Below are 24,449 nucleotides of genomic sequence, written 5' to 3' on the forward strand. Positions count from 1 at the left end.
TACTAACAATTAGTATGTTAGTAGACAAACAATATCCACTAAATGTGTATAATACATTTATATGCATGTGTCATCAAATATTATAACAAGAGGCACTTTGAATTTATAGTCCTATGAAATAGTCATTAAAAAAAGGAATATCCATAATGAAAATAAGTTCCCCGAGGATGGGGCAGCTAGGTGATTCAGTGGATAAAAAGTCAGGTCTAGAGTTGTGGAGGTCCTGAGTTCAAATTTGACCTCAGATACGTCCTAGTCATGTGACCCTGGGCAAGTCACTTAACTACAACTGCCTAGCTCTTACTGTTCTTCTGCCTTGGACCCAATACTTAGTCTCTATTCTAAGTCAGAAGATAAGGATTATTTAAGGGTTACTTAAAAAAAACAAATTTTCAGAGGATCCTTATGTAGTATGTAGTTTGTGGTGTGTTCTTCATTGTGTTTCATTTCCACCGGGGACTAACACACTTGTTCCTATCCCTCTCTGTTACTGGTTCTTTCATTCTTTTATCCCAGCTCATTCTCCAGTTTGTGCCACCAACACATCAGCTACCTTGTCTGCTGACTGTGACTCTACCCTGGTGTTGATTACATTACATTCCTCACACAGAATAGCCATAGCACCAGAAGTTTCAGTCTCTTCTCCCCCATGTTGTTCTACCCCACTGATTTGCCAGCTGTGTGGATACCTTCCATTCCATCTTCTCCCTTTTCCTGCCTCCTTTTTATTTACAGTCTTCCACCATTAAAATGTAGGCAACTTGAGAGAAGGATTATTTTGTTGTTGTTAGTGCCTGGCACATATTAAATGCTTAACAAATGTTTTATTCATCTTTTCTCAAGTGTCCATTTTTCTGCCTCTTGCTCTTTGTCTCTGGCTCTCATTATGTCTCCCTTTCTTATTCACAATAAATTGCTGTAATTGCAGAAAGTCTCTCTGACCCCCATTAGATAAGGAAAGGATAGGTTCAAAGGCAGGAACAAAGAATGAGATGAGTAGAAATTGTGAATCCAAGTTCAGGAGGAAGGAGTCATAGAACTGAAAATTCAAGTCAGTCCAATCCAATTAAACATACATAATATATTCACCTATAACTATAGTACAAAATGGAGAATGGCAAAACAAAAGAACAAAGTGTTATGTAAAAATCTCAGAAAAGAAAAATCATTTATAAATATGTGAGCTATTATTGTAGTTATTGTTACTATTATTTCTAATGAAAAGAATCAAGCTATTCTATCTTTTAATACCATATCATACATACACACTTCTTTTTTGAAGTTAAAATAAGAAAAAAGTTAATGTTTGCAAAAAGATGCAAAGGCCAGCAGATAACAAAAGCTAGAAATGTAGAGATGTCTTAACATTGACCTATATATGGCCTATGACCAAATATTTAACCAAAATTTTATAAGAAGTTATAAACATCCCATTTTTAAAAATCAGACTTCTTCTATAGTATTTAGGGAGGAATAAAAACTTTTCCACAGACTTTCCGGATTGTGGAGAGACTTTTCCAGAATATAGGATAGCATGATTAAAAGATCAGAGATGGGACAGTTCAGGATGTAAGGTCAAAGTATTGGAGATGAATGTATTTCATTGATTGCCATTTGTCTGTGTCTTTTAGAGGTAGAGTAACTAGGAGAGTTACAGTTATAACTATGATTCTGTGGGGGCAATTTCTCCCTGTTGTAGCCTACCTATCTGTATTGAGTTTGTGGATTAGACGTAAAGAAGGTGAGAATAAATTTATTTCTTGTTAACACTGTCTTAACTGTTAGTTTATAAAGAAATATTATAGAGGAGTTTAGAGAGAGACATTTAAGAATCTCTTGCCTATATCTCAGGGAAGTAAAAAAAGAAAAGAAAAAGGTCCAAAATGTACAGAAATATTTATAATAGTTCCTTTCGGAATGCAAAGAACTGTAAACCAAGGGAATCGCCATGAACTAGAAAGTAAATGAACAAATTATGGTATATGGATGCAATAGAATACTATTTGTGCTGTAAGAAATTAACAAAGAGACTTTCAGAGAAAGCTGGGACGATTTCTGTGGACTAATAGAATGTGAAATTAGAAGAACCAGGAGAATAATTTATATCATTACATCAACATTGTTAAAAACAAACCAAAAAAGTAGTTTCGAAAGATTTAAAAACTCAAAAATCAGTCAACCATGATTATAAATGACTGACAGGGAATGAAGGCTTCCAGGATAAGACATTTTGGGGCATTGCTTTGTTAGACTATGTTTATTTTTTTTTTTTGTCAAATGGGTTTTCTTATCTCCATGCCCTTCCTCCCCTCCCCCTGCTGTGATGAGGAAGTAGAAGGGAGAAAAATAAATATTTTACCATTGAAAACCATATTTAATTTTTTAAAGTAAAGCCTTGATAGAAGAAATGAGTATTTTCCTGTCATGTATTGAAATACATTGAAGGAGAGAAGATGGAGCTATTATCTTTCCTTATAAAATTATTGTAACTTTAATCCTGAGAAGCCAATGAAGAGGATTTTTGTGAAGAATACGTAATTGTTATCCTAAATGAACTAAATGGTATTAGATTGTGGTTTTAGGAGTAAAGTCATCTGTCATTATAGTGAAGATTGGGGATTGGATGATCTCAGGCTAGGGCCTGGGGACATATGTGGTGGTTTTTGTTTGTTTGTTTGTTTGTTTTTTAACATGGTTCCAAGACAGAAGATAAAGGTTCAAAAAACAAAGAACAAGAGTTGTAAGGGGTAGGAAATGGGGGTCAAGTGACTTGCCCAGGGTCACACAACTAGGAAGTATCTGAGGTCAGATTTGAACCTAGGACCTCCCATCTCTAGGCCTGGCTCTCAATCCACTGAGCTACCTAGTTGCCCCTTGGGAGCATATGTGTAATGAGAATAAGAAGGACAACCTCCAATATATAATAGAATTACAATGAATTATACCTTATTTACAAGTCAACCCTCATAATCCTCTTTGACTGACTCACACATTTAATCTTATCATCTCAATCTCTAAAATAATCTAGATATTTACTTTTTTTCTATTTCCTCATTAGAATTTTAAATTACTATGAATACAATTTTAATATATTTCTCAATAAACTAAGCTGAGCCTCTATCAAATATTATTTATAATAATAAACAAGAGAAACCTTTCCCAGTGCTAGAAGCATTCTAATCTCACTTTATATTAAATCCCTTTATCTCCTAGAATTAAAAATTGACTTTAATGAATATATAATTTTAGTATAATTCCAGTCCCACAGCCCATTTGTATGGGACTCTCTACTTATTGTTGGAGATCAAGGCCTGCATCAGGATCAGGGTTGGCTCTTCAGTTTTCTTGGGACCTTCAGAATATGAGAACGTCTTTTTAGGTTCTGAATCACTTTGGGTTCTTCAGGCTTCCAGCAAAGATGCCAACTCTACTCCAGGTTGCTAAAGGAAAAGATGATGGAAAGAAATCAGCAAGAGAAGAGTTAGAAGTCCTCATCCTGTCCCTATCCTAAATTTGCTAGAGACTTCATGGAACTTCCCCTTGGGATCACTCTCTTGATCAAGCTGAATTACCTCACACTCTCCCAAATAATGAAACAGTAATTAGAAGTTAATTTCAACCTATAAACAATATACTCTCAATTAATAATATTTATATAAAAACAGATTTCTAGTCTGGTACCCTCTCTTGGCAGTGTGTAATTAAAATTTGAACCCTAGAACTACTATTCCCAACATCCCATGTTCCTTCTCACCTTATGTGATAACGTAGAAAAGATATAAATTTTGGGAAGCCCCGTCTCTCACTCTCTCTTCTTGTGATCATGGCTTGCTGAAGTGAGTTTTTTTGTGAGAGGCAAGAGAACACATGGTCTTATTTTTGTTAGACAATTAGGCTTTTATTCCCTTTACTTCAAGTGATTATTAATAAACTTTATAAAATATAATACTTGGAGTTTTGGACATTAATTTAAATCTTACATTTTTGGTGACGACAAAGGGATGGCATATGCTACACTGGAGCTGCTATAGCCACAGAATTTGCCACTCTGTGGTCAGCTTCATTGCCTTCAAATATAAGTGCTCAAGGTGCAGAACTGATAGCTCTGAAGCATGCCTGTATAATTACCATAGATAAGAAGGTGACAATTTATTCAGACTCTAGATATGCCTTCAGAATGTCATGCAGTGGGTATGCTATGGCTTCAAAGGGGATTTTTAGCATCAGTGGGAAAATGTATATAGCAAACGCAGAAATTATTAATGAAGTTCTTTCTGCTCTTCAGCTCCCTGAAGTCCTAGCTGTAGTTCATTGCCCTGTCCATACAGGTGGCACTGACACTGTCTCTAGGGGAAATGACCAGGCAGATACCACTGCAAAGCTAGCAGCCTTAGAAGGGCCTGAGTTAATTTTAACATTGGCAACTATTGATGATTTAAAATTATCCCTTTCTTATAATGAAAAGGAAGTGGAAAAATGGAAGCAAAAATTTAAGGCTAAACAGATAAATGGAGAATGGGTGTTATCTGAAGGAAAACCCCTGTTCCCTAGAAGTTTTTAACCACCAAATTTGCCAATCTGTTCACAAAAATGGTCACTTTGATATGCAAGGCATTGTGGACTCTGTTAAAAGAGTATGGATAGCCCCTGGCATAACTACCATAGCCTCTAATGCAGGAAGCCATCAAAGCCTGTGACAGTTTAGCACAGGTTGTCACCAGCTCTGGAACCTACAAAGCAGGTGTCAGAAGGATGGAAATTTCTCACTCAGTTTCCCCTATGTGACTCTTTTCTCATCAGCTTTTTACTAAAAAGTATGATGTAATTTTTACATCATACTTTTTACTAAACTATTGCAATCAGTATCCTTATTCAGCCCCAGGGAAACACAGAAAAACATACAGGTTCATGGCAAGAACAACCATAGTTACAGACTATACACTATCTCAAAATAAACCACTAAATAAACCCCCATAATACAGAAACTTCCCCCCTAGAAGTCACTTCACAACAAACCATCATATAGTGAGTTAATGTTAAAGATTTTAAATCTCTAACTTAGATTCCCATACATAGGTGCCTGCAAGAACAGGCCAGAACAATATCCAAGTTTCCCCCTCCTAGATCCAATTTGGTACAGTAATTTAAAAGAACAATGAATAAAATATGAAGAAATTGTCTCCCATGAAAAGGTCTGTACGCTCTCACCACTGTAGCCCAAGAGATATGTCAAACACACCTAACACATTGTCTCCAAAGATAAAATGTATGGTGGGAATGGAATTCATGCCAACACTCTAAAATGTGTAGAGCCTGCCCTACCTGCCAAGCATTCAATCAATACTTCTTTCATGGCAAAGCGTTTGGTAGACTTCTCACTCCATGACATACACCCAGGAGAGAAGGTATATATAAAAAATTTCCAGTGCACTGGGGCAACCAACCTGCCTGGGAAGGTCCATTTCAAGTTCTGTTAACCACTCCACATTGCTCTCATGTAAAGAGAGTACCTTCTGTAAAGGGGGAAAATGGGAAAGATTATAAGTGGATTGGATATTTAAGAGTTTTAGTTTGGTCACCAAGGAATTGAATAAATATCAATTCCTAATAAAAGAGACCCAAGTCAGGATGACTTTTATGGTGGTTTATTTACAATTAGGAAGGTTGAAGGTTGGGAAAATGAGAGGGAGAAATTCTGGCCTGGACCAGAGGCCCGAACCAGGTAGGGCTTCAGAGGCCCCAGTAGAGGGAGCACAGAGGTTAATTAAACAAGGTTTCTAGCTACAAGGCCTCCTCTAAGAAGAGAGGCCTCCTTGAGGCTAAAGCCTCCAGAAATGCCAAGGGAAGAGAAAGAGAGTCAGCCTAACTTACCCACATGACAATTCAAAGGGAAGCAGTCTGAGGTCTCACCCAAGCTCCTTCAACACCAAGTTCAAAATGTCAAAATCCCTGCACAGGAAATTACCATCATATTTAAAAGATAGCAGTTTTTATCACTTCCTGTGTCCACCTCCAGTTTCACATGGACAAATGACAACCTCAATCCTGTTTTGGACTGCCCAGGGGGCAGTCACTTGATTTTGATTTGCCACTTACAATCACATGTAGGTCACAGATCTCCCCCCTCCCCACTTAATTCTAAGTTGGGTGGGGTGACATTATTCCTGGTGGCTAAAGTCTAGAGAATGAATGAGGATGAGCTAATTCAATTTACACACTTCTACTGACACTGAGTGACTGCATCCTGTCACATATATTGTATTTGCTGATTGTTTGTTTTAAGATTTAATTTTGTTTGTTAAGTTCACATATTGATCTAATCTAATATATTCTGTTATACTATGTCACTTTAAGTTACTGTGTTTTGGCTATTAGCTATATGTTCTGTTATACTATTTTTATTTGCACAGTCCTACTATCATTATTTGTACTGTCCAATACCTGGACTAGAGATAATACCATTGTAAAGGCCCATAGTCAAGTTGGGGAAACCCTTTCCATGGCTTGGCCATAAGTTCTCATGGATACTGAGTTTGTCACCAGATACATCGAGGTCACATATTGCCTATTCAACCTTTTGTGCCTTTTTGCCTTTGCTAATTGTCACATAAACGATGATGAATGTGCTCCATCAAACTGGTTACAACCTGTATCAGTAACCTTTGTAGAATTTATGGGCTCTTGTGATTTTGGGGATTTTGGTACTTCTTTGAATGTGCACTACCTGTTATATTACAGTTTTATAAAGTTGTTACTTGGTGAAAATCATTTGCACTCACACTGTGGATCATGGTCAAGTTAAAAAGGAAATGAATCTCATTTTGTGGTGAGAAACCTTTGTATTTTGCCTCTCCTTGGGTAACACAGTGTGTCACTGATTGTGAACTATATATTTTTGATTAAAAAAATTTATTATTGTTTTTCCTTGTATGTGTAGTTGAGGGTTTTTTCTCTCATTTTTTGTACTTGTAGAACATGTTACCAGTATTAGTGGCTTTTTGATTTTGCACTAATATAAGTTTACAATATCCATTAGCCCTAATATTAATGCATACTCCAAAGCTTTAGACTATGGAAACCTGTCATTGATTGTTAAATATTATGGAACTTTGATTAATGATTGTGTCTGATTCCATGAGAAGGGAATCACAAAAGAGCCATTGTACAGTGCCCAGAAGCACAAGGTTAAGGAGACCAACCAATCCCAGTGAGATTGACGAGAGTATGCACCAAGACAGAGGACTTGTTTTGGGGTTCAAGGAAGTGGCTGTTTGACAGTGTCAGATGCAGGATTTCCCCATGCCAGGTTCAGACAAAGTACCTTGGCTTGGTTATAATTCTGGCTCCCCTATCCCTGTAACTGAAGGTAAATTCAGACCAGGGAATGATATTTCCTACCTGTTTCAAAATCTAGTTCTTTTTCTTTCTCCTTCATAATGCAGCAATTTTCTATAGTCCTGGCTGCTGATTGGGTAAGTGTATATTCCTGCAAAGGCCCTACAGGCTTGTGGGACATAAATCACTTTATTGGGTCCTAATTCTAGGACCTGCTATGGGCTTATTCTTGCTTACTTGGAATTTTTATATGCTATTTAGTTTTGATTTTTTCCTTTATTCTATATGTTTTTTTATGGTTTTGATTTCTTTTTAACAGTTGATTCACATACCTCATAACTCAGCCATGTATCTCAGGATGATCTGTGTATTTGTCAACACTCTCCTCAGGGGGGATTGTATAATTGTCATATAATTCTAGATTTATAAAAATTCTTGTTTGAGAGTAATTTTAGGATAAGAAACTTGCTACCTCCCTGAATCTTGAAAGTGAACTGTTTGGAGAAGGTGCCATGGAGATGCCTGCAGAAACCTCACACTGTACCAAAGGATATGGACTTTGGGAATGTAGAGAAATTGAACTATGGGGGGTTGAACGCATTTATTTTGAATCTAAACTCTTATGCCAAAGGGAACCGCCCCCTAATTGGTTTTTTGTCAATGTGTCTAGCAATCATTAGTTTTGTTCTCTTTCTCTTTTATTTCCCTCTTATCCCTAAATTATTGTAATTTCCCCTTAGAAAGTGCAATATTGTATACACCTCTAGTAGAAGATCTTTAGAAATATAAATTGGTTATGTGTACTAATTCCATGGGGAAACTAGGCATGTAAATCTGGGAGATTTCTACATGCTCGTTTTCCATGAGAATCACAGGAGGGGATTGTATAATTAAAATTTGAACCCTAGAACTACTATTCCCAGCATCCTATGTTCCTTCTCACCTTACATGCTAACATAGAGAGGATAAAAATTTTGGGTGGCCCCGCCTCTCACTCTCTCTTCTTGTGATCCATGGCTGGCTGAAGTAATATTTTTTGTGAGAGGCGAGAGAACATGTGGTCTTATTTTTGTTATATAATTAGGTTTTTATTCTCTTTATTTCAAGTGATTATTAATTGTTGGGATCCAGGCATGAACAAATCATGTAAATATAGATGTTCCCAAAAGCTGACTATGGGGTCACCAGGGATATTAAAAATCAACTATTTGAACTCAGGAAGAGTCCTATCCACTGTATCACCTAGCTGCCCATTTGGGTCAATAGGCCATAGGGAGCTAAGTGTATTTGAGCAGCAAAAAAGACCAACATGATGTCCCAGAGAAAATTGGAGAAATAATTACTCATGTAGGAAAATGTTCTTGTTAATAAATTATTTCTATTGGTTCTATGTTTTTTTGATTATCAAATGCAATGCTATATATGTTTTCAAATTCTATTTATCTATTATTATTACTACGCAATTTCTTATTCTAATTAACCAGTATTATTACTATTGATAGTAATGTATTACTTCTTTCATTTTCTAAAGCACTTCATTAAATATATATTGTGTAATTAGGATCTGCTCCCAAGGACTCAAAATCCCAGCTTCCCATGTTCCTTCTCACATTATGTTCTTATGTTTTGGAGATAAAGTTTGTGTGTGACCCCACCTCTCTCTCTTCTCCCCTTGATCTCGCTGGGAAAGTGGAATTTTTGCCAGGCAAGTGGGCTTACTTTTTGTCAGATAATTAGGTTTGAACTTCTATTCCTTTTAGTTTTATTTTCTTTCTACTTCAAATGATTATTAATAAATGTTAAAAAGGAATTTATTAAATTCTGTCTCATTAAAAGCAGAAGTTTTATTAATATCACACTGTCTCCTTTAAGAAACAGAGCAGATATATCTTGTTTCTGGCTCTTTAAGAGGCCTAGGATAAAAGAGAGAATTCTGTGAGTTCTGGGCTCCAGTCTTTCTGACTTCCTTGGGAGCAGGTTGCTGGATCTGTTGGTGGACAGTTAAATTCAGAATTGAAATACACACACATAACTGAGGAAGAGTATGTTTTGCTGAGAGCTTTTCTCCTGAAGTGAGAAGGAGCTACCAGAGGGGGACTCTGTCCAGTCTCTCTGACTTGTCAGTAGGCCTGTGTCAGTGTCTGGCTGCCAAGAGATTCTGACAGTTAATCTTTCAGTCGGCTTGAGGCAATTTTGGGGTTTTCATAGATTACTTTAAGGAGTTTATTATAAATTTAAGATTCTTCGTTTAGCATAGGTTAGCAAGATAGAATTAAATCTTAGTTTAGTGAGAGTACATAAGTATATGTCTGCTTTAGCAGCCAAGAAGAAGCTGAAAAGAAAGCAGTCAGTTTTGGTGGGGGAGTTATTTAGAGATTTTAGATTAAAGTTAAGAGATTTCCTATTCTCTTCTTAAATCCTAATTTCTATCCTTCTACTTCCTCTCCCTACCTCTTCCCATAGAAGAAAATAAATAAGGATTGTATTCAACTGCTTCCGGCCTTCCATCCATCATCTATAAAAATTAACCTCTGACAGCTTTAGCTTATTTATAACAGCTTTAGCTGATCAATAACAGCTTTGATTTGCCTATAATAGCTTGGCATTACCAACCATCCATCAATACCTATTATCAATATATTATAGTTATAACAGCTTTTTATTATACCAGCTATTATTTAGTTATAAACGTTATAAAATATAATATTTGGAATTATTGGATATTAATTTAAATCTTACAGTATTATGTATAGTATGTATATATTATGTTAATTATATTATATGTGTTATATAATTTATATTGTATTAATTTTATTGCTATGTTATGAATATTATAAATGCATTTTTTTTAACTCTTATCTTCCCTCTTAGAATGGATACTATGCATAGGTTCCAAGGCAGAAGAGTAGTAAGGGCTAGGCAAAGGAGGTTAAATGACTTGTCCAGAATCATACAGTTAGGAAGTATCTGAGGTCAGATTTGAACCCAGGAGCTCTCATCTCTAGGCCTATATTTCTGTCCACTGAGCTACTCATCTACCCCCTGCATGCAAAATCAAGCTGAGACAACTATAGCCCTGGTGTTAACAGATTATTTTCTATTCTATCTATCTGTAATTTAAGTTTGAGATATTAATTACAGGTCTTTTTAAAAAAGATATTTTTCCCATAAAAGAACAGCTTTTTTACATTTGTTTTTAAATTTTTTGAGTTCCAAATTCTCTTCCTTCCCCTCCTTGAGACAGTAAGCAATTTTATATAGATTATACATGTACAATGATGCAAAACAAATTTACATATTAGTCATGTGAAAAAAAAACAACACAGATTAAAAAAAAAACCAGGCCCAAAACAAAACAAAAAAAGAAAGTGAAACACAGTCTGTTTTGACCTGCGTTCAAACTCCATTGGTTCTTTCTCTGGAGGTGGATGGTGTTTTTACATTCAGTAGACAATTCCTTTGGAATTGTGGATCAGTATAATGATGAAAATAGCTAAGTCATTCACAGTTGATCATCATACAGTACTGCTATTAATAAGTACAATGTTCTCCTGATTCTGCTCACTCCAGTTTGTATCAGTTCATGTAAACTTTTCCAGGTTTTTCTGAAATCATTCCACTCATTTTTTATAAAACAAAATGTCCCAATACAGTCATATACCACAACTTGTTTAGCCATTCCCCAGCTGATGGACATCTCCTCAGATTTACCACCACAAAAAGAATTACTATAAATATTTTTGTACAAATAGGCCCTTCCCCTTTTTAATTGATCTTTTTGGGGTACGGACCTAGTCGTTGCATTGCTAGGGTAAAAGGGATGTAAAGTTGTAGAGCTCTTTGGGCATAGCTACACATTGCTCTCCAGAATAGTTGGATCAGTTTAAAACTCCACTCAATTTTACCACATCACCTCTAACATTTATCATTTTCCTTTTCTTGCCATTTTAGCCAATCTTCCATGTGTGAAATAGTACCTCAGAGTTGTAATAATTTACATTTCTTTAATGAATAGTGATTTAGCCTGTTCATATCCTTTGACCATTTATCATTTGTGTTTTTATCAGTTTGACTCTATTCTCTAAATATTTGAGAAATGAGGCCTTTATCAGAGACTGGATTTTAAAATTTATATTGTTGCAAAAATTTTCTCCTTTTCTTTTGATCTTGGTTGCTTTGATCTGGTTTGTGTAAACTCTTTTAAATATAGTATAATAAAATTTAATCATTTTATATCTTGTAATGCTCTCTGTCTCTTGTTTAGGCATAATTCCTTTCCTTATCAACATATGTCTGATAGGTAAACTATACCATTCTCCCTTAATTTGCTTATGATATCACCCTTTATGTCTAAATCATGTATGCATTTTGACCTTATCTTGGTATATGAATTGAGCTGTTGATCTATATCTAGATGCTGCCACACTGTTTTCTAGTTTTCCCAGCAGTTTTTATCAAATAGTGAGTTCTTGTCCTCAAAGATTAGATCCTTAGCTAATATTAGACTGCTATTGATGTTTACTACCATGTGTTGTGTACTTAATATATTCTACTAATCCACCATTCTGTTTTTAGCCACTATCAGATCATTTTGATGATTATCACTTTATTATGGTTTGAGGTCTAATAGAGCTAGGCCATTAATTTCCTTGATATTCTTGATGTTTTGTTGTTTCAGATGAATTTTGTTATTCTTTTTTCTATCTCTATAAAATAATTTTTTGATAGTTTAATTGGCTTGACACTGAAAATGTAAATTAATTTAAGAAGAATTTTATTAGATTGGCTCAGCCTATCCATGAGCAATAATTAGTTTTCCAATTGTTTAGATATGACTTTATTTTTGTGAAAGGTGTTTTTATAATTGTTTTCATGTAGTTCTTAGATTTGACTTGTCAGGTAGACTCTGAAGTATTTCATATTGTCTATAATTATTTTAAATAGAATTTATCTTTCTATGTTTTATTACTGGATTTGTTGATAATATATAGACATGCTGATGGTTTGTGCGAGTTTATTATATATCCTGCAATTTTGTTAAATTTATTAATCATTTCAACTAGTTTTTTTGTTGATTTTCTGGGATTCTCCAAGTATACTATCATATTTGCAAAGCGATAATTTTGTTTCTGCATTGGCTATTCTAATTCCTTCAATTTATTTTTCTTCTCTTATTGCTATAACTGGCATTTCTAGTATAATATTGAATAATAAGGTGACAATGAGCATTCTTACTTTATCTTGGATCTTATTGGGAAGGCTTCTAGCTTGTTTCAATTAAAGATAATACTTGCTGATGGTTTTAGATAGAGGCTACTTATCATTTTAAAGGAAAGCTCCATTTATTTCTTTGCTCTCAAGTGTAAAAACACTTGTAAAAAAACTTTTGACAAATTTTATGACATCAATTAATATTTGAGAATATTGTTATTTTAATCAGTCAATTAATTAAATTAGTTGTATTGATTAAAATAATAATTAGTGTAATCAATTATTTTAATTGATATTAATTGATGTCATAAAATTTGTCAAAAGTTTTTCCTGCATCTATTGAAATAATAATATAACATGTGGCCTTTATTAGAGAAGGGGAGAAGATGGGGGCACTGAGTGGTCGACCCAAAGCAATGTCCAAGGGTATACAAGTGAATTCAGAATTTATACAAAATTAACACAATGTTTTTCTCTTTTGTCATCCACCACTACCTGTTAAAGATACAATGTCTGTGTATGTTATATTTTCTTTATCTTCTCTTACTTTCCTTAAGTTTCCCAGCGTTCTTAAACTCATGGAAGCATTCCCTAAATTTGTAATTTCAAAGTTGAATCAGTTTAGACAAGGGCAAGGTCTTTCATATTGAAACATTTGAGATGGAGGGTTAACATTGTAGCTATAAGTTTAGGACTTTTCTCATGGGAATTGTCTATCACCAGCTTCTAACCTCTTTTATCTTTTGAATGCTGATTGTCAGAGTTATTAGGAATCCATAATAAGAAAAAGAGGAAAAGGGAGAAAATTGGAGGTTTGGATCACATTAGAAAAGAGTGCTAATTAGGATAATTATATGTGTATATATATACACATACATACATACATACTGCTTGGGTGGGGATTTCTCTACTTTTCACAAGTAGAGATAGGTATCTGTCTTCTAAAAGGCACCTAACTTTCACTCATTTTCTATAGGAAGTTACCAATCTAAAATTATTAATACTAATATATGCTAGAGGATAATACATAATTTCAACCCATACATTGTCTTAAGAAGAAATATGGAGAATATTCTTTAGACACTTTTAATCAGTATGTAGAGTAATCTGAATGGTAAATGAGTTTCCAGAGCAGAAGGAAAAGGAAGTCATCTGCTATTACAGGGAAAATTTGTGGTAATGCTGTCTGTGATTTTTCTTACATCTAATATATTATAAATAATTATATATAATTTATATCCTAGATTTCATTTATTAATAAATTGTATTTCTAGTATTTAAATATTACTTAATATTTATTTAATAGCTAATACTAACAGCTAGGCTTTATATATCAATTTAAGGTTTGCAATGTGCTTTACAAATATTAACTCAGGGAGAGAACTACTATTATTATTCATATTTTACAGGGGGTATAATAATAGTAGTGTGTGAGATGGAATTAAATAAACAAACAAACAAATAAATAAAATAATGGAATAAAAATGTGTGATTCTTGAAGTAAAATATTTGGCTTGCCCCCCTACCCCAATATTCTTGGGGTAGAGGCTCCTAGGGGAAACATTTAGCATGTTGTTAATGTTAATGTTAAATTCACAAAGAACATTTGTTCCTTATCTAAAAAATCCCAGTGAGAAGCTTTAGAAAATGTGGGAGGCTTCTCACTCAAAATTACTGAACAAGTCTTTTCCCTTATGATTTCTTTGGGGTACAAACCCAGCAATGGTATGGCTGGATCAAAGAGCAGGTAATCTTTTAGTGCTCTTTGGGCATAGTTCCAAATTGCCATCCAGAATGGTTGGATCAGTTCACAACTTCACCAGCAATGCATTAATGTCCCAATTTTGCCATATCCCCTCCACCATTCATTACTCTTCCCTGCTGTCATTTTAGCTAATCTGCTAGGTGTGAGGTAATACCTCAGAGTTGTTTTGATTTGCATTTCTCTAATTATTAGAGATTTAGAACACTTTCTCTTGTGCTTATTGATAGTTTTGATTTCTTTATCTGAAAATTGCCTATATTTTTATAGCCATGCTCTTTGTGGTAGCAAAAAAACAAAAACAAAAACAAAAACCTAGAAAACGAGGGTATGCCCTTCAATTGGGGAATGGCTGAATAAATTATGGTATCTGTTGGTGATGGAATACTATTGTGCTCAAAGGAATAATAAACTGGAGGAATTCCATGTGAACTGGAATGTCCTCAAGGAATTGATGCAGAGCAAAAGGAGCAAATCCAGAAGAACATTGTATACAGAGACTGATATATTGTGGTAAAATTGAATGTAATGAACTTCTCTACTAGCAGCAATGCAATGATCCATAACAATTCTGAGGGAGTTATGGAAAAGAACACTTTCCACATTCAGAGGAAGAACTACACGAGTGGAAACACAGAAGAAAAACAACTGCTTGAACACATGGGTTGATTCGGATATGATTTGGGACATAGACTCTAAACAACCACCCTAGTGCAACTATCAATAATATGGAAATAGGTCTTGATCAATGACCCATGAAGAAACCAGTGGAAATATGCCTCGGCTACAGGGGTGGGGGTGGGGGTGGTGGAGGGGAGAGTAAGAACATGAATCATGTAACCATGGAAAAAATTTTCTAAAAAATAAAATTTAAAAGATGTAAAAAAAATTACTGAACAGCATAAGCAGCTCAGATTGCTTGTTATCTTGTGAGAAAGTTGTGGGGGATGAAAATCTTGTTGGGATGAAAATGTAATTTTTTGTATACTGAAACCTAGATCACGTACTCAAGATTGAACATCATAGCCCTCCTCACCTCCCCCAACAAGAGGACTGGACTAGAGGAGGGAGGAAAAATCTTACATTAGGGATACTTTATAGTATCCTAAGGTCTTTTTTACATGTAGGCTTTGGCATTTGTCACTAGGACAAATTGCCCTTTCCAAAGGTAAACTAAAACTGCTACCATTTCAAGACTACTTTCTGAATCTAGATTATTTTTGTAAGTGGGGAATTCTCCACTGCTCATCTCATCCCACTCAGTAGGAGGAAACTGAAGAAGATAGAAGTTAAGTTACTTTCCCAGGGTCACATAGCTATTAAGTCTCTAAGGCTGGATTTGAAATAGGGCTTTCTGATTTTAGGTCTAGTTCTCTATGACTTCTATCACCTAGCACTAAAATGAAGGAATCTAATATAATTGCTTTGGGGGAAAGAATTTTGTCCAGTTTATTAAACTGATATGAGGTTCTATCTGATTAATGAGAAGGAAGTTGCAATTTTGCTATTAAATAAGAAAATATACAGAAATACTCCTAGACTACCCTAAAATGCCAGATGATTAAAAGCATGGAAACAAATCAAGTAGTAGGGCATACAAATGATTGTAATTGACTCTGTAAACCTTGCTACAGAATTAAGATAGTTCTCACAGGAAAGAAAAGTTGCTTTCTTTTCTATTTTTTTGTCTTTTCCATAGTTTAATTAAAGATCAAAGATCAAAACACACTGAACCTATAGGGAGAAGAACTTCATCTAATAGTACTGTAATTCTTGGTTTCTATGTTCTTAAAGAGAAAGTAACAGTTTCTATAAGCCTCAATAGGAAGGCATTTTGAAACAGGTATTAAACATATAAAGCACTTTACAAACTTCAATAGGTTATATTAGTAATTATTATGGGTTTAAAAGGACGATATTCAAGTTGGAGAGAAGACACAACCTCATGTGTAGCAAGGTTTTAGGGTCAGTCAAACTCACTTATAGGTCACCCAAACCTTAGGCTTCCACTTTAGCTGTTAAAATGTTACTTTTATACTCCAGAGTTCTATATTAATCTGGGACAGTGATTCTCAATTTTTTGTTCTCTTTACACTTTTACATTCTTAGAATTTATTGAGGACACCAAAGACCTTTTTTTTTTAATCTGTCAATATTTACCACATTAGAAATTAAAAACTAATAAATTTTAAAACATTTTTATTCATTTGAAATAATAATAAACTAATTACATGTTAACATAAATAATATTTTTTATGAAAAATAACTATACTTTTCAAAATAAAAAAATCAAGAAGAGTGGCACTATTTTAGATTTTTGCAAACAGAAATTGCAAGTTGTTTTTGCACTGTCTTAGTATAAGTCCATAGAGCCATTCCAGGATAAACTATAACAGTCAAAACAATAATTCAAAATTTTAAATATTTCAGCACTATTTGTAGTTGTTGCCAAGCATAACCAATCTTCAATGATTAGTTATAGCAGATACCAGACAAATATAAGCAAATCCAGGCAGTCTGTAGATTGGTCCATGTGTATATGGAAAAAGTATAATTCTGCAGACAAGATAATATTCAGTCTTCATGTACGTAGCCATATCTTTAACTTACTGGCAATGTAGCCTCTGGAAAACTCTACTATTTACTACTGAGAGAATGAGAGTGAAAAAGGTAAATAATATCTTAGGATTATTATGAAAATCTTTTTAACTTTGAGAGCTGAATTTTGAAAATGGTTGACCTAGTGGTATGTTCAGATAATTTATTTCTCATTAATAACTTGCAATTTCTTAGGGGCAGCTATATGGCATCCTGGATGGAGCTGCTAGGCCTGGAGTCAGGAAGACCTGAGTTCAAGTATGACCTCAAATATTAGCTATGTATAACCCTGGGTAAGTTAAAAAAAAAAAAATTAAGACCTCACGTTTGTCTTAGTTTCCTCATGTGCAGAATGGGGATGAGTAGCACTTACCCCCCAGAGTGGTTGTGAAGATCAAATGGGATTAATTGTAAAGAGCCTGGCACATTATAAACATTATATAAATGTTATCTACTATTTTTTCCATCTTATTAGGTAATAATTCAAATCCTGACTCCAGTTCATTAAACAGACTTCCCTTCCCAATAGTAAGTACTTATAAGATTACTGTGTGTATAAATGAATAGCATCAATAACAAAAGTAATATGCCTAAAGATTATTTACAATATTTTGGTTTTGACCAATGTTACAGACTTCAAGATATCAGTAGCTCACTCTTCTTCACTGTCAGGAAAAGCAGTCTCAATTCATTGAACAGATTTATGATAATGATTAAATTCTCTTGAAGCAATTTCTTCATATTTCTTCAAAGGATTAGTACTTAATATTTGACTTCTTTTCAGCGCTCACAGGAAATAATCCTTCCAAATTAGATTGTACTTAAATTAAGTTTCTCAGACTTTACATGGAATTCACTCTATAAAGTTTTGTTTGTCTTTGCAACACCATAATTAAAATAGTTCTCTCAAGGAAGACTTCGCCTCATCTTCTTCATATTCTTGGGATCGCAGATAAAATACTCGCAACTTCCAGACACCATACTTCACATCAAACTATTTTCTGAACTGATTTTAAAAACCCTTCATTCAAAAATGCTTTTCTCCCAACATCCATCCTTAGATCTTAGGGCTAACATTTTCTACAGTAGTTTTATTATGTTATAATATTATAATAATGCAAACAAGGATTGCATTATTAGATTTAGCAGGAAGAGACTATAAAATCTTGTGTGGATAATAGACAGATAGGGTGGATAGACACGAAAGTATGCATTGTCAGAGGCAAAGTGAAATAGGCAGGAGGGGACCGAGAAAGCAGTCGAGAGGAGTTAAAGGCAGGACGTTTCGGCGGCACGCTCACAGCTGAATCACCTAGGGTCCACCCTCGAAGTACACCAAAGCTCCTTTCCCATTAACGCTGATGACATTTCAAAGGCACCTAAGCTAACCAAGTTATAAAAAGAAGTCTTGCAAGGTCAATTATCTTCTGCTAGTAAGTTTCTGGCTTCCTTCCGTCTCTTTCCAAATTCTTCTGGCCTTTCTCCAGAATGCATGTAATCCTCCAGCTGGGCTTTTTCCCACTTCACCGTGCAATATCACGAGTCTCCTACTAAAAGCTAGGTAAACTATGGAAAAGAAATGGAAGAAGAGAAACCTTACAGCCGGTAGGGTTAGTTTTCTTTAAAAACAGAGGTTTGTTTTTTTTTACGTCATTGTCAAGCGCCTCCTCTTTGGCCCCATTCCTTGCTCCTCCCCTTCTCCTTGTCCATGTGCATTGAACTGCCCAATCAACTCTGCCTCTTCTTAGAGTCTTTTTCCTGTAGCCAATCAGTGTGCCTTTATTATTGTCAACCCTTACGAATAGGCGCCCCAATACTTCCGCCTCTAAAAGGCACTGCCTACCGTCTCTCCTAGTAAGCTAGAAGTACGACTTCATAGGCTCTGATGGAGCTTGGCCCCTCCCCTCGGGCTCATCATGGAGTTTGCCCCTGGGCAGCCTGGGTTAGAGTCCAGACCTCCCACTTTCCGGCTGTTCCCGGAACCCACTGCTCGGACCCAGTCCCGGAAAGCCTCCTTCTCTTCCGTCCCCAGGCCTCGGATCCGGTGAGAACCCCTTACGAGCCCTCGGCCCTAGTGCCGACCCGTCTCTGTGCCTCCAGGGGCGAAGCGGACGCGGGGAGGCAGCGCGCCCGGAGTAACAGCGGGATGAATCCAGAGGAGGAGGAGGAAGAGCGCGAGCTGGAAAAAGGGGGCCGCCCGTTTGCCGGGCGCCTCCAGGACAGCCGCAGCTTAGACGGACTGAGCGGGGCGTGCAGCGGTGGGGGGTTGGGCGGGACAGCTACGCCCGGCGGCCCGGAGCAGGGGGCGGGCGGGGGACGCAGGGCCACCATCTCCAGCGCCCTCGAGCTGGAGGGTACGGTCAGCAGACACGGGGACCTCACCCATTTCGTGGCTAACAACCTGCAGCTCAAGATCCGCCTTAGTGGGAATCCGCAGCCTCCTCCGCAGCCGCCGCCCTCCCCCCGACCGGCCCCGGCTCCTGCACCAACCATCCCGCCCATAGATCCGGAGGTACTCCGGGACCTGGAGCGGCTGAGCCGGGAACTGGGTGCCCGTGTGGAACGGCTGCTTCGCGGGCTCGGCGGCGCAGTGCAGGAGCTGACCGCGTTGAGCGTAGGCTGCATCCAGACTTACCGAGACGCCGTGGACTCATTGGGAGAGGCGGTGGACATGAGTATCAAGGGCATGTACACACTGCTGGCTAGATGCGAAGAGCTAGAGCGGGCCCTGCAGCCAGTCCAGGGATTGGCCCGACAAATCCGGGACATTCGCCGCACTCTGGAAGTGCTGGAGGCTCTCTGCAAATGACAGACTGGAGAGCGTTGGGGCCACCTTACACTTAGGGAAAGGGTGGTTTGGTATATGATGGTGCGACAATACCTCCAATCTCCTGTCTCCTAACCTCAAACCCTTAAGAAAGCGGGGAGGGGGGGGGGTGGAGAGGAAGAGGAGAAAAATAACTTCTCACATGTATCCAGTGGTCTTCTTCCCATTATATGGGATTTCTTGGGTGTTCCAGATAAGCTCCTCTTACAGATATGTTGCAGGAAAGCTTTCTTGTGTTTTGGGGGTGGGAGTGCCTTCCAGATGAGACCTAGGTCCTTTTTAGAGTGGTAGTCTAGTTCTACCCTGCCCCGCCCCCGAAGTGCCACTCCTAGCTGAAGTTTCATCTCCTAGGGAGCCAGATGAAACCTTAGGTATGCTTTGGGACCATGTTCGAAGATAAAAAGACTTGGCTGTGAGAGGGGAACAAAAAAGAAGCTTTAGCCTCTGCTGTAACCACCATATTGTGGCAGCTAACTGGAAGGGCTAACATGACAGCTGGTGAAACTTGATGTCCTCAGTTAAACTTGTATTTAATGGCAAGGAATGCCCCAGTCTTTCCACTGTTCCCCCAAATTTTGTCTTCACCCATATAAGATGTGCTTCCAACAAGGGTGAAGAGAGAAGTTTACTAGATCCTGAATATTTGGGTTCCTGCAGGGAGTAAGACCTAGGTGTTGAACTTGGGTTCATTTCTTTAGTATTCATATGAGAACTGCTGATTGTTCTGAACCTGCTGTGAAGTTTTCTGATGTTGGCCTATGAGCCAACATTTTTGAATTTCTGAGTTGTGTGGAATTAAAATGCTGCTGCTGTTAACAGTGAAGCTGTATCTCTATTGGGCGTGGTGGGAGGAGTAAAATGTCCAGCAATTTAAAGTTTGTGCATATATATGTTATTTCTATTCCTATGCCTTGGAGGTTTCTGTGACTGACGGGAGAAAATAGGACACAGGGAAAACGTGACAGAGAAAATTAGATGGCTGTATCTGTCCCAAGTGATGGGGGAGGAGTCACTCAAGTTCTGAATTTGGGGATTGAACACCTGGGCTCAAGTCAGGAGGGAGAGGACTGGACATTTCAGCCTCAAGCAGGAAAGGGCTATTTTCCGTAATGTTCTAGTTTAAAAAAAAAGAAAGAAAGAAAAGAAAAAAAAAAGCCAGCGTTGTTAACTTTCAGAAACTTTAATTCTCCCCAGTTCTGGAAATCCTATGCCACTCATAGATCACCTGGATGAATTCTGTAGTCTCCACTTTCTAGGAAACACTTATCCACAGAAAGGAGATAAATTGACTCTAGGGGCATGGATACTGATTTGAATACATATCCTTGGATAAAGATAAGAGATGGATCCCAACAAAAAATTGGGGACATTTAAATACGGTGACAAAATTAAAACTCCTTACTTCCCCGGTCTGGAACCAGATCTAATAACTGACAAACTTTTAATTAACTGCACTAATCGGTCCACAGAAAGTTTAGGAATAACTTCCCCCTAGATTTTGCTAAGTAGGAAAATTAGTCTTCAATATCCCCCCTGAAGTGGATGGGACTAGAGATAAAGAGCAAGATTAGGAAGTCTGAATTCCTGGGTTCCCGAAGAGAATGAAAGGAAGGAAAGAAGACCCAAGTTTGGAGATCGAAATTCCTGGAACTTGGAGAACAACCGAATAGACAGAATGGGGTTGGGAATTCTGAAGCCTGCAGGTCTAGGAGAAGGTACTCCTTTTCCTTGTTTCTCACAGATCCCTTTTAAGCACCGAACCCCGCCCCTTTCTGCTACTCTCCCTTGCCTCAAGCCCTTTTCCACTCCTAAACCCTCTGAAGAATGGCCCTGCTGGCTGCCTCCCGGAGTTAACACAGAGTAAAGAAGCTGGAGTCTTGGTAATAAGCAGACAGGACACCTGAGTTGGTTCCTGTACTCAAAAAAAGAAATGGGAATATAACGAAAAGAACCCCCTTCAGGCACCGCTGGGAGTCGAACCCAGGATCTCCTGTTTACTAGACAGGCGCTTTAACCAACTAAGCCACGGCGCCACCCGCTTTGGTAGAAGTTTTGTGACTACTCTTGGATCTAGAACGTCGTCGATGTTGAGTTGTTTGAGAGGACATTAGTCAAGAAACAACTCTAAAGTAATCATTTGGTCTATGGCTATGAAGACAAAGATACAGAAAGAGAGGAGAGACTACATCCTTAAATAGGTGTGAAAACTACCGCTTTAATTGTTCACCTTTTTAAAAAGACACCTCACTTCCCACCGCTACCGACGAGGATGGGATTCGAACCCATGCGTGCACAGCACAATGGATTAGCAGTCCATCGCCTTAACCACTCGGCCACCTCGTCTTTGATGCACTGTGGCACTCTCTACTCTCTGGAGTCTGAGAAATCCTTTCTGGAAAAGGGAATGGGAAGGATGTTTTTTCTTTTCTATTATTTCTAACGTGCTCAGAGGACGAAATGCCCGCCTCTGCTTCAGCTGGGAAGGAGTTAACTGGCAAGGCTATTTCTTAGCGATCCGTTAAGGTGGGAGGGGCCGAGAACAGGGGTGGGAATGACTCACAAAGGAAAATAAAGAATTCACTTAAACCATCAACCTTTCCTAGCTCGTATTCAAGGTAGTTTGCAGAAAAATATGGAAATTATCCCATTTCCTCTTCCGTGCCAGGAGTAGAACCATAAAGCTAGAGCTGGAAGGGGACGCCAGAGGCCTTCTAAGACCAACCCATTTTACAGATAAAGAAACTGAGGTCCAGAGGGGCGAAGCGAATTGTTCAAGATCACAAAGACAATAAGCGCCAAAGGTTGTATTTGACCTTAACTTCTGACTCTAGAAACCAGTTTGAGTACTTTCTAAATGCTTCTGACTCACCGAGAGTGGCTCAGTTCAGTGGCTTAGTTCTCGAATTTTCACAAGGACTCGGAGACCGTTCTCTCTCTTTCTTGTCCTTCAGCAACCAGGTTCTCCCAACATACAGCACCCGAGCAAGGCTGCAAAATAGGACTACGGGTCCTGTCCTAGGGGCCGGGGAAGGAGTGAAAGAAGGGAGGGGAAAAAAAAAAAGTGTGACCCCGACGTGATTTGAACACGCAACCTTCTGATCTGGAGTCAGACGCGCTACCGTTGCGCCACGAGGTCATCCGGTTGCAGTGCCAGACGTGTCAGCTTATGACTATCCGACGGCTAGAATGGCTGAGTTGCCACTAGAGGAAGAAGAAGGAAGTCAGGATTGATGGATCAGGTGCATTCATCCACACAGATAAACAATCCGAAACAGAGACTTCCTGCACCCTCTCTGTGCCAAGGTGAGTGGAGAGACTGGAAGTTTCCAAGTTCTTGGAAATCCCCAGAAACCCTCTTACCTGGGTCCTCAGGTCCTACTTTCCCTCGCCTCTGCACACCAAAGGTCTCTCTTTTGTTTTTTACTTCTCATTCTTTCTGCCTTTTGCTCAGAAAGCAAAGGAATCTACCTCCAAATCTCTCTCTGGAGAACGAGACGCAGGACTCCTCAGAGGTTTTACCTGCAGCCTCACCTCCATCTTTCCTCATCTAGTAGTGAGGTTCCCAGGAGACGATGTCACTCCCTTCCCACCAAAGTGTTTAGAGCGTCCTGATAAAGATGGAGAACGCTGGGAGGGTGGGTTTAAAAGAGGGGCTGCGAGGTCCTCAAAAGGAGATCTTGGGAGGAATAACTGCTGATCCGAGGGAGGACCCTGAACATTCCTTAGCTCCTGGTGCCGGAATTTGAGAGACCAGCCTGCAGCCCCAAGCATTCCCAATTTTATACTTTAAATCATCTTAATGCGGAGAAGGAATCAAGGAGAGACTGAAAACTAGGTAGAGATCAAGGTGGGATCGAGCAAGGGCAAGGGATCCATGGTAGGAGCAGAGCGATTGGTATTTGCAAAAAGTACCATCTATTCTTTTGAGATTGGAGCCAAGGAAGTTAGAAGCAGTGGGAAGAGGTGACATCGAGGTAATTTTAAGTATAGAAATCGGGAGAGAAAAAGAAAGAAAAAAGAATATACAGGGATTGCGGAATAGTCCACCTCTTACCAAAATTGAGACCCCAGGACCATGAACAATCCTAATTTAATTAACCATCCTAAATTAATTTTTGTGTAGACAAGGGGAAGAGAAGACTTCTCTGACCACTCAGGTCCCAATTCAATCTATCTTTCCTTTGAATGCATTTCACTTATTGCCTTACTATATAATCCTTTCTGAGATACCCGTCCTATAGCCTGGTAGGTTGGTAGTAGTGGTTTTACAAACAACAACAAAACCTTCGTATTTTTCTTTAACTTGTCACATATGTATTCGGGGTTGCTCCGCCTTGGAGCTTGTGTGGAAATGGACCTATAGAGACCTAGCCAGAGAGCACTGAGCTCTTCTGACAACTTTTAGGGACACTGGTTCAAAAATGAGTGGATTGGCTCTTAGGATGACACAGCAAACTGTGGATGATCCCTGAGCTCTTCTCCTTTTCTCTCCTGGAAATCTGGGAAAGGAATGGGAGGTGGGAGAGAGATATTATATTAATCAAAATGGAGAACATTTCCTGAACCTCTCTTTATACTTCTTTATACCTCTACAGGATGGGTGACAAATAACTCTCCTATGAGAGCCATAATACACAATTTAATTTAATGCATGTATCAGTTGAGCCCTGTTCCCTGAAAGGCTGGATTATAAAATCAGAGATTTTGAGCTAGAAG

At 37.9% G+C, this 24,449-nt stretch overlaps 1 protein-coding gene and 3 non-coding genes across 4 annotated transcripts; 1 reads left to right on the forward strand and 3 right to left on the reverse strand.

The window, feature by feature from the left end:
- Nucleotides 1-18,860: 18,860 nt before the first annotated feature.
- On the forward strand, nt 18,861-20,556 carry BORCS6 (BLOC-1 related complex subunit 6). The gene has a single exon (XM_044672467.1). It carries the CDS (start codon nt 19,053-19,055, stop codon nt 19,713-19,715), a length of 663 nt encoding a protein of 220 aa, XP_044528402.1. The 5' UTR covers nt 18,861-19,052; the 3' UTR covers nt 19,716-20,556.
- A 1,136-nt stretch (nt 20,557-21,692) lies between these two features.
- Nucleotides 21,693-21,766, reverse strand: TRNAT-AGU. The gene has a single exon. It is a non-coding gene; the product is annotated as a tRNA-Thr (tRNA).
- Nucleotides 21,767-21,994: 228 nt separating this feature from the next.
- Nucleotides 21,995-22,076, reverse strand: TRNAS-GCU. The gene has a single exon. It is a non-coding gene; the product is annotated as a tRNA-Ser (tRNA).
- Nucleotides 22,077-22,797: 721 nt separating this feature from the next.
- Nucleotides 22,798-22,869, reverse strand: TRNAW-CCA. The gene has a single exon. It is a non-coding gene; the product is annotated as a tRNA-Trp (tRNA).
- Nucleotides 22,870-24,449: the final 1,580 nt, after the last annotated feature.

The sequence above is a fragment of the Gracilinanus agilis genome, chromosome 4 (assembly GCF_016433145.1).
Source record: "Gracilinanus agilis isolate LMUSP501 chromosome 4, AgileGrace, whole genome shotgun sequence".
NCBI classification, from domain to species: Eukaryota; Metazoa; Chordata; class Mammalia; order Didelphimorphia; family Didelphidae; genus Gracilinanus; species Gracilinanus agilis.

Bases quoted from the DNA above. Each gene is read 5' to 3' on its own strand.
- BORCS6 (XM_044672467.1), top strand. From the start codon at position 19,053: ATGAATCCAGAGGAGGAGGAGGAAGAGCGCGAGCTGGAAAAAGGGGGC.